The sequence below is a fragment of the Stenella coeruleoalba genome (assembly GCF_951394435.1).
Source record: "Stenella coeruleoalba genome assembly, chromosome: 13".
NCBI lineage: Eukaryota > Metazoa > Chordata > Mammalia > Artiodactyla > Delphinidae > Stenella > Stenella coeruleoalba.
Window position 1 is genome coordinate 87,612,125 of NC_137159.1, and position 15,544 is coordinate 87,627,668.

A 15,544-nucleotide genomic window follows, 5' to 3' on the forward strand; every position below is an offset into this window, starting at 1 on the left:
AGCTTTATTCATCAACGTCTGGGTTCCGATTTCATACTTCATTGATCTAAAAGGTAGTGGAGAAAACGAAATCCAAATGCCTCTCCACGTTGAACTTCATAAGCAAATCTCTCCCATCCGTTTGATAGCAATGAAGGTACTTGGAAAATGCAAAATAACAGAGGGTCTCGACCACGTGGGAATCCCACCTCCCCTCCTGCTCAGTGAACTGGATCACATTCCTTTCCCTACGGAAAATAATAATCAACATTAAGAAATCTGGGAAGAGAAACACCTCAAAGTCTTTCTCAATATCTCTGCCACATGTCCAAAACTTTTTAAATAAACACTGAAAATCTCCCTACCAAATTAGAAGTCTCACAGGATCTATTAGAAAGTGCCTCAACCCACAGAAAGAGGAAAGAATTTCCTGATCTTGGTTCAGGCCTGACAGTCGGTGCTTCACAAGTTTCCTTCCTCACCTGCTCTCAGACAGAACACATGTCAATTTTACGAGGAAACGTTTTGGGGGTAAAATTAAACTTTTCATCACACTTAAGTTGAAAAGGATTTTAAAGTCAATTTCTGTTGAAACCTTTTGTGGTCATAAAACAACAGTGAAGACCGGATTCTGGTAGGAAATCGGAATCCAGCATACGCAATGTCTGAGTCTGTTCAGGCTGCCCTAACAAAAGTACCACAGACTGGGGTAGGGGGATCTTAAACAGCAGACATTCGTTTCTCACGTTCTGGAGGCTGGAAGTCTGAGATCAAGGCACTGATATATTCAGTGTCTGCTGAGGACCCCCTTCCCGGTTCATAGATGGTGTGTTCTCGCTGTGTCCTCACCTGGAGGAAGGGGTAAGCCCGTGTGCCACAGCTACTGAGCCTGCGCTCTAGAGCCCACAAGCCACAACAACTGAGCCCACACGCCACAACTACTGAGCCTGCGCTCTAGAGCCCATGCTCTGCAACAAGAAAAGCCACCGCAATGAGAAGCCTGTGAGCCACACCTACTGAGCCTGTAAGCCACACCTACTGAGCCCGGCACCACAACTACTGAAGCCGATGTGCCTAGAGCCCGTGCTCCGCAACAAGACAAATCCCTGCAATGAGAAGCCCGCGCACTGCAACAAAGAGTAGCCCCCGCTCGCCACAACTAGAGAGAGCCCACACGCAGCAACGAAGACCCAACGCAGCCAAACATAAATTTTAAATTTATTTTTTTTAAAAAAAAGAAATTTTTTATGAACCTGGATTCTTGCAACTTTCCATACTTAGAAAAGCACTAAAATCATTAACTGAGATATCTGTTCCTCGCTACTAGCAGCAACCTTCTCCTGTGACGGGTGCCTGAGTGCACATACTCCTTCACCAAAATCACGGGAACACTGTCTTCTCCCACCCTCTCCAGAGCAGTTCCCTGGGGCTGTCTGAGAGGCTGTCTCCCAGCTACAGTCTTCAGTGCGACACTGAATAAACTTAACTCACAGCTCTTACACTGTGCATTTCTTTCAAGTCGACACCATCACATGAGGGATTCAGTTTCAACATACGAATTTCAGGGGGACACAGTCAGTGTGTAGCATGCAGCAACTAACCCTGAAAACATAATAACAAAATCAAACATCCACAGAGGACTACATTCTTGTCAGTGAATTCTCATACATACCAGGATTAGCACAGTAAAAAATGTAAATCTAAAATGTTATGGCATTAATCCAAACTCTCTGCCTCTTAGCAACTGTGATGTCTGTGACTTATGATTTTTCTTCAAAAACAATAAGATGTCAAGTTTGCATCCTTGCAGATGCCATTAAGAATTTGAATCACAAGCCAGCTAACTCACAAAATGACACTATCTGGGTGGTCCAAAAAAACTCAAGCTACTGATTTAATTTGGAGTATCTTGAGAGGAAGCATTCCTGGCATTTGGGAGAAGAAAACAGAAATCCTCTCTGGAGAATCTCACCTTTATCTCAGCCCTTAAAGAATTTCCTCAAAAAAAAAAAAAAACCCCATAGAAAGGGAGTCATTTGCAGTCAAAAAAATAAGTAAACTAACAAGGACAGAAAGGATCATGAGAGAAAACCAGGTGAAATAAGAGAAAACAGAGATGAGTTTCCAATACTGGGATTACAGGCACAGACCACAGAAAGACAATATTTCAATAAAAGACAAGCTTGAAAATACATGCAGGACAAAGAGACTCGAGAGAATAACATGGAGGATTTGAAAAGAACCAGATAGAATGTTTGGAAATGAAAAACTGAATGATTTAAATTTAAAATTCAATAAATTGGTTTGAAGCCTAGTATACACAGCAGAAAAAAATTAATCAAATCTAAAGTACCCAGATTATAGCACAAAGATAAAGGAGAGAGAGAAATACATGAAAAAGAGGGGGACTCTTGGAGGTTAGAGCTAATGAAGTACGCTAACCCACATCAACCCAGATACAGAAAGCAAAGAGAGAGAACATGAGACAGAGGCATCACCTGAAGAGACAACGGCTGAGTCACCACACCAGAGACTCAAGATAATTCAATAAATCTGCACTGAGACGTATCGTTTAAAGCACAGCACCCAGAACCAAACAGCACACATTTTAAGAAGCTAAAAGAGATAAAACATTACTTTCAGAGAAGTGAACGATGATAGCTGATATCTCATCAGCAACCACCAAGTTAGAAGACAGTGAAAAATACCACTCATGGTCTAAAGGACACGGCCATCCACAGAATCATAACAAAAACATACGTGAAGGAAAAGGGCAAGAGACCTCTGCTCTGGGAACCATGGACGAAGTAACCCCAGTCAACCTTTCCACTAAAACACAAAACCGGACACACTGAAAAACATGTCTTTGAAACATAAGACACCTATCAAGATGGTGAGGAATTCCCACACTCCAGGAAAGAAAGGCAATCCAAGCCACGAGGCCGACATCTGGGGCCACTTTGGTCCAGGGAACAGAGAGCTGAGAGGGTGAACCATGGTTCTGACAGCCTTTGTGGCCACAGGAAAAGCACTGGTTCAGGACCCACCAACGGGGGCCCTTGTGAGCCACCCTCCTAGTGAACTGGACCTCACTGGCCGCACCTGAGGCGTGAGCAGCATCCTGGCTTCCAACACCTGGTCAGTCCGAACCATCCCACACGCCGAAGCTGTATCAGGTGATCGTGAACTGGGCGCTGAAGCTGTATCAGGTGATCGTGAACTGGGCGCTGAAGCTGTATCAGGTGATCATGAACTGGGCGCTGAAGCTGTATCAGGTGATCGTGAACTGGGATGAACAGGCAGCTGGCCAAGCAAAGCCGCCACTTTGGCAAAAGCGAATATCACCTCAGGCCTCAAATGATTTCCACAAATAAGTTTTTTGTTTTTAACTTTTTTTGGGGGGGTGGGGGGGGGGTACGCGGGCCTCTCACTGTTGTGGCCTCTCCCGTTGCAGAGCACAGGCTCCGGACGTGCAGGCTCAGCAGCCATGGCTCACGGGCCCAGCCGCTCCGTGGCATGTGGGATCTTCCCGGACCGGGGCATGAACCCGTGTCCCCTGCATCGGCAGGTGGACTCTCAACCACTGCGCCACCCGGGAGGCCCTGCAAATAAGTTTTAAGAGTAAAAATGTCCAGCACACAGAGGTAACTAGGCAGAGGAGAAGCGAAGACAGCGCAACAGAGAACCAGCTGTAACAACAGACACTGTGGCTTCAGCCTGGCTCACTCACGCTAGGGAGAGCCAGCTGCTAGATCTCCCATGGACAGGCTCACGGCAGGAGTGAAGCTTCCTGCCACGGCCACGTGAGTGAGCCTGCAAGCACCTACCCGGGTCAGGCCTTCAGATATGACTGCAGCCAGCATCTTGACTGCAAACTCACAAGAGTCTCTGAGCCAGAACCGCTCTGGACTTCCTGGTCACAGGAACTATGAGATAATAAATGCTCTTTTACGCCAATAAGCTTGCACTGATGGGATATGCACCAGCTGAGAACTCACATGCTCTCCCAGAGAAAGTCTCACCCACGTGTGCACCAGGAGACAGGTAAAAGGATGTTTACAGCCGCGTTGCTACTTTAGCATAAAATTTAAAGTGACCCAAATTCTCCATCACCTGATTGGATAAATAAACCGGTATATCAGTCAATGAAATAATACATAACAGTAAAAATGAATGACTACAGCTACATGCTTTTAACACTGATGAGTCTCCAAAGCATAGTATTGTGTGAAAAAGCAAGTAACAAAATATATGCAATATAATTGCATTTACATAAAGTACATAAAACATTGAAAAAAATCTACCCTTCAGGGATAGATTAATATGAAAAGATGATTATTCCAAAAGCCAAAGTAGTGGTTACCTGTGGGCAAAGGATGGGAGTGGAGGTAGGTTTTTGAAACGCTGGTAACGCTCTTTTGCGTAATCTGGGCTGTAGTTTACACAGAGGCTGGCTTTATTACTATTCTTTAAACTGTACATAAAACTGTATACACTCTTCTGTATATACGATACATCTCACAATAAAAGAAACAGGAGTTAACAACAATGTAAGGAATGGTAATAACATCTTTAGGGGCAGACACAAGAGATGAGTGAAGCCAGGGCAGCCCAGGAATTCAGAGGATTAAGAAACAAAACAATTTTCTCCCTTCCGTTTGGCAAAGGAAGCCTCTTCTGAGGTCCTTCACCTAGACAGAATTAACCCTGTGCTTCTGTCCTAGCCGTTACCACTTTCTCTTTTGTGGTGACTTCTGTTTGTCTCTTATCTCCCCAAAACATACACTGTAAGGCCCTCTGCAGCAGCCCTGAGGCTGCCCTACAGGGAGATGCGCACAATAGCTTTTGTTAAGGACCTGCAAGACACCTTTGGTTTGCAATGACATTTGTATAATGACAGTTACCAAGAAAGCTTAGAGAAGTTACAAGGATTATAAGTGCACAAAAGACTGAGGTACTCTTGGGAAGAAAAGTAAGAGTATAAACAGAAGAGTGTGCTATAACCCCATTTGCAGTAAGATCTCAAAGAGAATGCAATACCAGTCCCAGGCTAAACAAAAAAGAATCAAATCGACGCTTTGAGTGGGTGCCCACAAGTACAACTGACAGCCTGAATGTGGCCCATCTCCACTATGGCTTTCTGAGTGGCCCTGACGTTGATACCCGGGCCTGTTCCACCAGGACAGCCGCCATCTGTCCGCGGCTGCTGTCTTGATGGCAGCAGACGCTGGGGCGGGTGTCCTTGCTCCCAGGCCAGCATTCAGAGGCTGTACTGTAGGCCGGCATTGCGTCAGGTGCCAGGATTTCAGAAATCACGGGTGCCTGTCCTCTGTAGGGTCTTAACCAGCAGGATAGAGAGCAGCGAGCTGGGCCGACAGCACAGCTCAGTAAGTGCTCTCAGGGAAGGAGGCGTGCCCAGGTCCCGGGGACACCAGCCTGGACAAGCTGTAACCCAGCTCGGCGTTCTGCCTGCCAGCGTGCTCCCTCCGGTGGCCACTCCCTTTCTTCCTGCAGACCTTCGCGAAGAAGTCACCTTTTCAAAGAGGCGACCCTGGGCACCCTATTTTCACTGCCACACCCGCCGTCCCCTCTCCCCATCCTCTTTCTAATTCTCTCCAACACTGATGGGTCGGGAGATAGTAGCTGGCCTGCCCTGCCCACAAGGCGAGCAGGGGCGATGTCCGGGGGCATGCAGGGTGCACTGCGGCCCGAGGAGGCCTCGCAGACAAAGTCCATACAGGACGGCGGCGCTGGGCGGGGGCAGAAGTGGGACGCGTTCCCCAGCCTCGCGAGGACAGGACGGGCCACCAGACCTGAGCAGACCCGGGTCGTGTTCCCTGGCACCGCGGGGACAAGACGGGCCACCAGGCCGCGGCAGACCCGGGTCGCGGTCCCCGGCCCCGCGGGGACAGGACGGGCCACCAGGCCGCGGCAGGCCCGGGTCGCGGTTCCCAGCCCCGCGGGGACAGGACGGGCCACGAGGCCTGGGCAGACCCGGGTCGCGGTTCCCAGCCCCGCGGGGACAAGACGGGCCACCAGGCCGCGGCAGACCCGGGTCGCGGTCCCCGGCCCCGCGGGGACAGGACGGGCCACCAGGCCGCGGCAGACCCGGGTCGCGGTCCCCGGCCCCGCGGGGACAGGACGGGCCACGAGGCCTGGGCAGACGCGGGTCGCGGTTCCCAGCCCCGCGGGGACAGGACGGGCCACCAGGCCGCGGCAGGCCCGGGTCGCGGTTCCCAGCCCCGCGAGGACAGGACGGGCCACGAGGCCGGGGCAGACCCGGGTCGCGGTCCCTGGCCCCGCGGGGACAGGACGGGCCGCCAGGCCGCGGCAGACCCGGGTCGCGGTCCCCGGCCCCGCGGGGACAGGACGGGCCACGAGGCCTGGGCAGACCCGGGTCGCGGTTCCCACCCCCGAGGGGACAGGACGGGCCACCAGGCCGCGGCAGGCCCGGGTCGCGGTTCCCAGCCCCGCGAGGACAGGACGGGCCGCCAGGCCGCGGCAGACCCGGTCGCGGTCCACAGCCCCGCGGGGCGAGGCGATGGAGCCGGGGGGCGGGCGCAGAGGCCGTGGGGCGCGGCGGCACTTACTCCAGCTTCCTGAAGCGCTCGCGCCCGGCCGCCACGTACTTGCCGCCGGCCTGCAGCGCGTCCAGCTCGCTCACCGGGCGCCCGCGCGTCGGCGTGAAGAGGCGCCGCGCACCGCAGGGCACCTCCACCTGCTCCGTCAGCGGCTCCAGCAGCGCCTCGAAGGTGGCCACGGGGCGCCGCGACAGCGCGAACTTGCGGCCCACGTAGAACCGGTCCCTGTTGCGGTACACCACGATGGTTCTGGCGGGCGCGGGTTCCACCAGCACGTGCGGCGCGCGCGAGCTCACGGCCCGCACCGCCTATGCGCTCCGCCGCCGGACAGCCGGGCTACCTGGGCCACGGCCGCCACCGCCCGCGCTGACGCCACCGGCGATTGCGACCGCAGCGCGCTGCCGCCCGGGAGAGGACACGTGAGGGGGAAGCAGAGCCGGGACGGGTGACGGGGCATCAGAGTCCGGACAGGTGAGGACGGCAGAGCTGGAGAAAGGGACGGGGCGCGGCTCCCGCGAAGGCGGCGGGAGGGCAGGGGGCGAGGCGCTGGGCACCCACCGCGACCCCTCCCACTACTCCTCCGCCCTCCGACGCGCAAGACGTGGGGAGATGGCGGGTAGCAGCACCGTCTTGACAATTAAAACTGCGTCAGGGAGGAATTGTCAGGAACCGTGCAGAGCGTGGGAGAAACTGGAATACGAGGCGCAGCTGGCACGTGGTATCGCAAAGGTGTAGCGTTCGGGACGAACCTTCATTTGGGGGAAGAACAAGTCAAGGGCCTGTATGTTCTTGGGAGAGTCGTGCCCTATTCTTTTCTTTCGGCTGCATTGGGCCTTCGTTGCTGCGTGCCGTCGTGTCATTGTGGTGGCTTCTCTCGTTGCGGAGCATGGGCTCTAAGCGTGTGGGCTCAGTGGTTGTGGCTCGTGGGCTCTAGAGCGCAGGCTCGGTAGCTGTGGTGCACGGGCTTAGTTACTGCACAGCATGTGGGATCTTCCCAGATCAGGGATCGAACCCTTGTCCCCCGCACTGGCAGGCAGATTCTTAACCACTGCGCCACCAGGGAAGCCCTTGCTTGCTTTTTGTATGGCGCATAGTAGGTGCTTGCATTGTTTTGTTGTTGTTGAACTAATAACTCCAGGAAGGCCAAAAAGCAATTGGGAAATTCACCACAGATGAATGTTTGGTGTCAGAAATCAGCATTGCTAAATCCTACACCGACTCACACGAGAGCCTCACATTTTTATCTTTACAACACATTGCTTTGCAATGCAATTGGGAATACTAAAGCTAATATTCTCAAAATCAAATAGCTGCTGAGAACCACAGCAGCCTGAGATTAGGTCTGCAGAGCAGAAAATAGCTACGAAGATCCATTCACATTATCTGATTCTAATAAAATGAATGCTTTTTATTTGTTTGATTATTTCCTAGAAGGTGGAAGCCAAGCTTTTTTATACAGAAGCTCAAAATCATTCATCAGAGTATTCTGCTGAAGGCAGCCCTATATATCTGTACATGAACGATTTGGTGAAACTGAGTGATCTGAAAAACTTTCAGTGGAACCGTGGGAGCCTTGATATTTACAGTAAATGAAACCAGACTGTGTTGGCGTAAAACCCAGGAAAATACACTAGCAGGACTAATTCACAACACTCTTCTGGTTCATTGAACATTACGATCTGCTTTAATGGTGTAGAATGTTAATGTCTGTTAACATAAAGCTGGTTTTACATTTTTAAAAAAATGAGGTTCTTCTTCACAGAATTAATATCCAGCCTCCCTTTTATCAAAAGTGTCCTGGAATATTAGATATGCCTCTTGGTACCTTTGAGGGAGACTCAATAAAGCCGCTCCATGCCCACCCCAGGTGTCCCACTGGGTTCTCCTACTGCTTCCGCTCCCTTTTATGCTTGGATCCGGGCAGAATCCTCATGGAGCAGTTAAAGGTGCAGCGGGGGAGGTGGGGAGGAGAACTCCGCATACAGACATGCCCACCCCTCACCTTCTATCCGTGGAGGCTGCCAGTCAAGAACGAGACTTAACGTGTGCAGGAAACTCCAAGGACCAATCCCACAAAGCAGGGCTCCCACCAATACCTTTTCAGACGCTCCCTCAACGCCTAAGCTCTGTACACACTGGGTTGAACATAGGAAGTTGCTATTTCAGTTATCAAAATTTGCCAAATAGAAATTTCTCAGGGCTCTACTAAGTGCTTTTGTTGTGACACTTATCACTATTTTTGCAGGATTTTTCTTGTGCATCTCCCACCTGGGTGGCTCACTTTGTAAGGGCGAGGACCCTGTCGGTTCAGTCTTAACAACAAATGGCTACTGAGCATCTACTCTGTCCCCCCAGCCTGTGCTAGGAAGTGGGCGTGAGCAAAGGACAGCCCAGACACATGACCCTTGTCTTCAGGAAGCTTGTGTTCTGTTGCCTCAGCCCTACTCATCATCTGGGAAGTGATTATACGGCCGGCGCTTAGCCCCTAGCTCAACACAGCGATACCATAAGTGTTTGTTGAATTAGCGAACATGAAAAGTCCTAAATCTCTCCTGTTGGCTTTGCTCTTTCAGTTGCTTCCATTGATTTTAGAACAGATGGTTTCCATGAGCAATCAATATCACTAAACGTGTTCAAGTCTCTACGTGTTGGTGTCTTACTTTAAAGCATGATAACCAGGAACGTGTTGCATCTAAAGTGAGGGTCAAGAGATCCACATCTAGCATGATGGCACATGGACCTCTGCTGACCCATTCCCCAGGGAAGTTCGTGAAAATTAGGAAAAAAGCAACCACTTAGGGCTTCCCTGGTGGCGCAGTGGTTGAGAGTCCGCCTGCAGGGGATGCGGGTTCGTGCCCCTGTCCGGGAGGATCCCACATGCCGCGGAGCGGCTGGTCCCGTGAGCCATGGCCGCTGAGCCTCTGCGTCCGGAGCCTGTGCTCCGCAACGGGAGAGGCCACAACAGTGAGAGGCCCGCGTACCGCAAAAAAAAAAAAAAAAAAAAAGCAACCACTTAAAGTCTCTGGGAATAGTCCTAAGGGCACACAGAAAATGAAGCCACATTTATTCCAAAAATCTCCTAAAACTCAGCAAGACCAGGGAGAGTCTATGGTATGTGAACCAGGCCAGCACCTTTGCTCCCTCCTCCCACTACAATGAAGTGGAGTCTCCCCTCCACACAGGTGCAGCCACGAACGCAGGGCTGGTCCCCAGATCTCAGTTGGGGGCTTTCTTCCCAGGAGGGTTCTCATTCTGCCCCATCTACCTGTTGTGAGGCTAAGTTCCAGGTGAGTGTGGCTGAGAAGAGGGGGGCACCTTCCTTCCACCCAGCCCCCACTCAGGAGATGGGGCTCTACCCTGCACACAGCCCCACTGAGATACTGGAGCCATGATCGACTGTGTCTCAGTTCACAAGGCAGGGGGTCCACATGGAGAGAGACAAGCCAAGAAGACCCGAGGCTACTGCCCCCGTCCACTGAGCGCCCAGCTCCCAAAGCAGGGCTGTCAGAGAGAAGTGCACCATTGTCCCCACCCCCCAGCTCCAGAGCCAGGGCTCAGAGATCAGGGAGAAGCGGGTCCTAGAACAGAGAGCTCCAAATCTCTTCCCAGTAAATGGGCTTCACGTGGAACAGAGTATGGAGAAGTTCAAGCCTAAGGTGCTCTCAAAAACAATGGCGGTGATGGTGAAAAGCTATAAGAGGAGACTGAGACTAATACATTCATCAGATATACATATATATATATATATATATATATATATATATAACTGCAGTACAAACTGTAAGTGAGACAGTTGGCTGGAAAGAACAGGGAAAGAGCTCAAAGAAGCCTTTCTGGGATCAGAGAAAATCTCAAACACTGACCTCGGGCTTCCCTGGTGGCGCAGTGGTTGAGAGTCCGCCTGCCGACGCAGGGGACACGGGTTCGTGCCCCGGTCCAGGAGGATCCCACATGCCGCGGAGCGGCTGGGCCCGTGAGCCATGGCCGCTGAGCCTGCGCGTCCGGAGCCTGTTGCTCCGCAACGGGAGAGGCCACAACAGTGAGAGGCCCGCATACCACAAAACAAAAAAAAAAAAAAAAAAAAAACTCTGACCTCAAAAACTATCACTTCAAAGAAACCCAAATTTAATTGGATTGGTATGTGGAGCAATTTATGCCCAGGGCGTTGTTGAAAAAATAGAGCAATCGGATGGCAATTAGTGGAGCTAACTGTGCATGTGGTTAAGGAAAGAGATAGTCAAAGAGAGCTCTACCCAAGCTGTCGTCTCAGGGCCACTGTGGGCATCCCCAGGGTTGTGCCCCCCAAGGGGCAGCACCAGCAGCTCACACTGTGAGGGTGAAATTGACTTCACTGAAGTAACACGGCCAGCAGCTAAACATGGAAAAGCAAAGAGCACCTGTAAAGGTGATTATATAATTATTATAAGAGACAGTATAAATACACAGCTCCTGTCCCTTCTTCTGTTAAGTGATTTAAAAAACAATAGTATAAAATAATATGTATATACTGTATGTTGGGCTTTTGATAAATAAAAATGTGATCTATGTGTAATATATTTACCAGTAACTGCACAAAGGAGGTTGTTGGGAGCACAGCTATATTGGGCTAAAGAAAATGACTACATATGGTAACTTAAATCCACAGGAACAAGTGAAGACAACCAGAAATGATAAATAGGAAGGTGAATATAACAAACCTTAAGTAAATGTAAATAAACTTGCTGTCCTTTCTTCTCTCAGCTTCTTCAGAAGACATAAAATTATGTAAATAATTGTAATAGTGTATTGTTGGGTTTGTAACATTTATAGGTGTGCTTTGTAAAACAACAATGCCACCAAGGGGGGAATGGAAATAGAGCTATATAAGAGTAACGTTTCTGAAAGAAAGTAAAAATAAAATAGTGGGAAAAATTACTAAATAAATTAAAATGCTGTTTATAAAATTTCAATTAAATCAAAAGAGTGGTAAAGGAGGAAAAGAGGAATAAAAAAAAGACATGAGACACAGAAAGCAAAATGTTAAATGGTAGCTGTAACTCCAACTATATAATAACAAACAATAACAAAATATGTATTAAACAATCAAAAGGCGAAAATAGTCCCACTGCATGGAAAAACAAAACTTAACTATATACTGCCTACAGGAGACACACTATATAATCAAAGATACAAATATACTGAAAGTAACAGGATGGAAAAATTAGATCATGCAAACAGCAACCACAAACAAACTGGAGTGGTTTTACTGATAACAGACATAATAGACTTTAAAACAACAACAACAACAAAATGTTACTAGAAATAAAGAGGAACATTTTATAATGGTAAAAGGGTCAATCCTTCAGGAAGCTATAATGATTATAAACATATATGCACCTAATAACATATACCCAAATCATAAAGGAAACAAACTGACAGAAATGAAAGGAGAAATAGACAACTCAACAATAATAGTTGGAGACTTCAGTACTCCACTTTCAATAACGGATAGAAAAACTGGAAAAAAGATCAACAAGGAAACAGAACCACACTATAAACCAACTATACCTAATTGACTTATAAAACACTTCACCCAACAACAGCATAATACACATTCTTCTCAAGTACACATGGAACATCCTCCAAAATAGGCCCTATATGTGGTTATAAACAAATGGGTTGAAATAATACAAAGTGTGTTCTCCAATCACAATGAAATGAAAGTAGAAATCAGTGAGAATGAAATTTGGAAAACTCACAAATATGTGAAAAGTAAACAACACACTCTAAACCATTGGGTCAAAGAAGAAATCAAAAAGTAAAATAGAAAATACTTTTAGATGAATGAAAATGAAGATACAACATGCCAGAACTTATGGTGCCCAATAAGCAGTGATTGAAGGGAAATTTGTAGCTATAAACACCCATATTAAAAAATTAGAACCTTCACCTTGGGACACTGGGAAAAAAAGCAAACTAAACCTAGAGCAAGCGGAAGGAAGGAAATAATAAAGATTAGAGTAGAAATTAATGAAATAGAGAGTATCAATGAAACTGAAATCCAGTTCTTTGAAAACATTAACAAACGTTTAGGTAGATTGACTAAGAAAAAAGAGAGAAAAGACTCAAATTATTAAAATCAGAAATGTAAGAGAGGACATTACTACTGACCTACAGAAGTAAGAAGAATTATAAAAGGAATTATATACCAATAAATCAGATAACTTAGATGAAATGCACAAATTCTCACAAGACACAAACTACCGAAAATGACTCAAGAACAGACAATCTGAATAGACCAATGTCAAGTAAATAGACTGAATTAGTAAACAAAAAATATATATCAATTCTTCACAAAATCTTCCCAAAATATAAAACAGGAGGGAACACTTCCCAACTCATTTCATGAGGCCAGTATTACCCTGATACTGAAACCAGACAAAGATACCACAAGAAAAGAAAACTATAGGCAAATAGCTCTTATGAACAGGGACATGGAAATCCTCAACAAAACACTAGCAAACCAAATCCAGCAACACATTACAAACAAGTAGACACCATGACCAAGTGGGATTTTTCCCAGGAACGCAAGTTTAACATCTGAAGATCAATTAATGTAATACACTGTACTAACAGAACAAAAGACATTTTATTAAGCCATATGATAATCTCATAGACAAAGAAAAAGTATTTAACAAAATCCAACACCCTTTCATGATAAACACACTCAACAAAGAAGGAGTAGAGGGGAACTTTCATAATCTAATAAAGGGCATCTGTGAAACCCACAGCTAACAACATATCTAATTGTGAAGGACTGAATGATTTCCCTCCAAGACCAGGAAAAAGGCAAGGATTCTGCTCTTGCCACTTCTTTTCAACTTTGCACTGGAGATTTTAAGAAACAGAGAGAGAGAAGAGGGGGAAGAAAGGAAGGAAGGAAAGAAGGAAGGAAGCTGGCGTTCATATTGGAAAGGGAGAAGTAAAACGATCTCTATTAACAGATAATATGAGCTTGTCTGTAGAAATCCTAAGGACTCCACTAAAAATCCATTAGTACTAATAAACAAGTTCAGCAGAGTCATGGGACACAAGATTAATATTCAAAAATCAATTGTATTTCTATATACTTATGATGAGCAATCCAAAAATGAAATTAAGAAAACAATTCCATTTACAATAGTATTCAGAAAGAATAAAAGATGTAGGAGTTAATTTAACAAAGAAGTGCAAAATGTATACTTTGAAAACTACAGAATGTTGTTGAAAGTAATTAAGGAAATGTAAACAAATGGGAAAACATCGCATGTTCGTGGATTGGAAGAGTTTGTTTTGTTTTGTTTTGTTTTGTTTTGTTGCGGTACGCGGGCCTTTCACTGTTGTGGCCTCTCCCACTGTGGAGCACAGGCTCTGGATACACAGGCTCAGCTGCCATGGCTCACGGGCCCAGCCGCTCCGCGGCATGTGGGATCTTCGCGGACTGGGGCACGAACCCGTGTCCCCTGCATCGGCAGGCGGACTCTAAACCACTGCGCCACCAGTGAAGCCCAAGAGTTAGTATTTTTAAGCTGGCAATACTCCCCAAATTGATCTACAGATCCAATGCAAAAATCTCTATGAGAATCCCAGCTGACTTCTTTGGAAATTCACAAGCTGATTCTGAAATACAGAATTGCGTATGGAATTGTAAATGATTCCAAATAACCAAAACAATCTTCCAAAAGAACAAATTTGGAAGACGAACTTTCTGATTTCCAAACATACTACAAAGCAACATTAGTCGAAACAGTGTGGGACCGGCATAAAGATAAACACATAATATTGAGAGTCCAGAAATAAACCCATGTATGTATGGGTCAACTAATTTTTCACAAGTGTGCCCAAATCATTCAACTGGGGAAGAAGAGTCTTTTCCAAAAAAAATGGTGCTTGGACAACTGATATCCACATGCAAAAGAATGAAGTTGAAACCTTACCTTACACCATATACAAGAATTAATTCAAAATTGATCAAAAACCTAAATCTAAGAGTTAAAATGATAAATCTCTTAGAAAAAAATCTAGGGGTAATTCTTCATGACCTCGGATTTGACAATGATTTTCTAAGTATGACTCCAAAAGCATGAGCAACAGAAACGCATAGTGGAACTTCATCAAAATTGAGGACTGCTGTGCTTCAAGAGACCGTGAAACTGTCTGTGCTTTCTAGAGAAAGTGAAAAGACACCCACAGAAAGGGAAAAAGTACCTGCAAGTATATGTCTGATAAAGGGTTTGTACCTAGAATATATGAAAAACTCTTCAACTCAGTAATAAAAGACTACTAATAAAATAATAACATTGGATTTTTACCCAGTTTAAGAATGGGCAAAAGATCTGAAGAAGCATTTTTCCAAAGAAATATGCAAATGGCCAGGTAAGCAACTGAAAAGATGTTCATCATAATTAGTCATGAGGGAAATACAAATCCAAACCACAGTGAGGGGCTTCCCTGGTGGCGCAGTGGTTGAGAGTCTGCCTGCCGATGCAGGGGACACGGGTTCGTGCCCCAGTCCGGGAAGGTCCCACATGCCGTGGAGCGGCTGAGCCTGTGAGCCATGGCCGCTGAGCCTGCGCGTCCGGAGCCTGTGCTCCACGACGGGAGAGGCCGCAACAATGAGAGGCCCGCGTACCTCAAAAAAAAAAAAAAACAAAAACAAAAACACAGTGAGATACCACTTCACATCCTCTAGGATGGCTGTAATCAAAAATTCAGAAAATGACAAGTGTTGGGAGGATGTGGGGACGTTGGAACCCTCACACGATGCTAGTGGGAATGTAAAGTGGTGCGGCCATTTTGGAAAACAGTCTGATAATTCCTCAAACAATTAAAAACATAGAGTTATTATATGATCCAGCAATTCCAACCCTAGGTGTATACCCAAATGCAAACCATATGTCCACACAAAAACTTGTACAGGAATGTTACCAGCATTATTCGTAAGTATCCAACAGGTGGAAACAACC

General features: G+C 47.0%; 1 protein-coding gene across 1 annotated transcript in view; it reads right to left on the reverse strand.

The window, feature by feature from the left end:
• The window catches only part of DCDC2C (doublecortin domain containing 2C), a gene marked incomplete at its 5' end in the record, with an annotated part of 44,066 nt that overhangs the window by 27,052 nt on the left and 1,470 nt on the right, over window positions 1–15,544 (reverse strand). Inside the window, 1 exon segment of the mRNA XM_079940788.1 lies at window positions 6,570–6,868. Coding sequence (XP_079796914.1) covers window positions 6,570–6,868 — 299 coding nt within the window.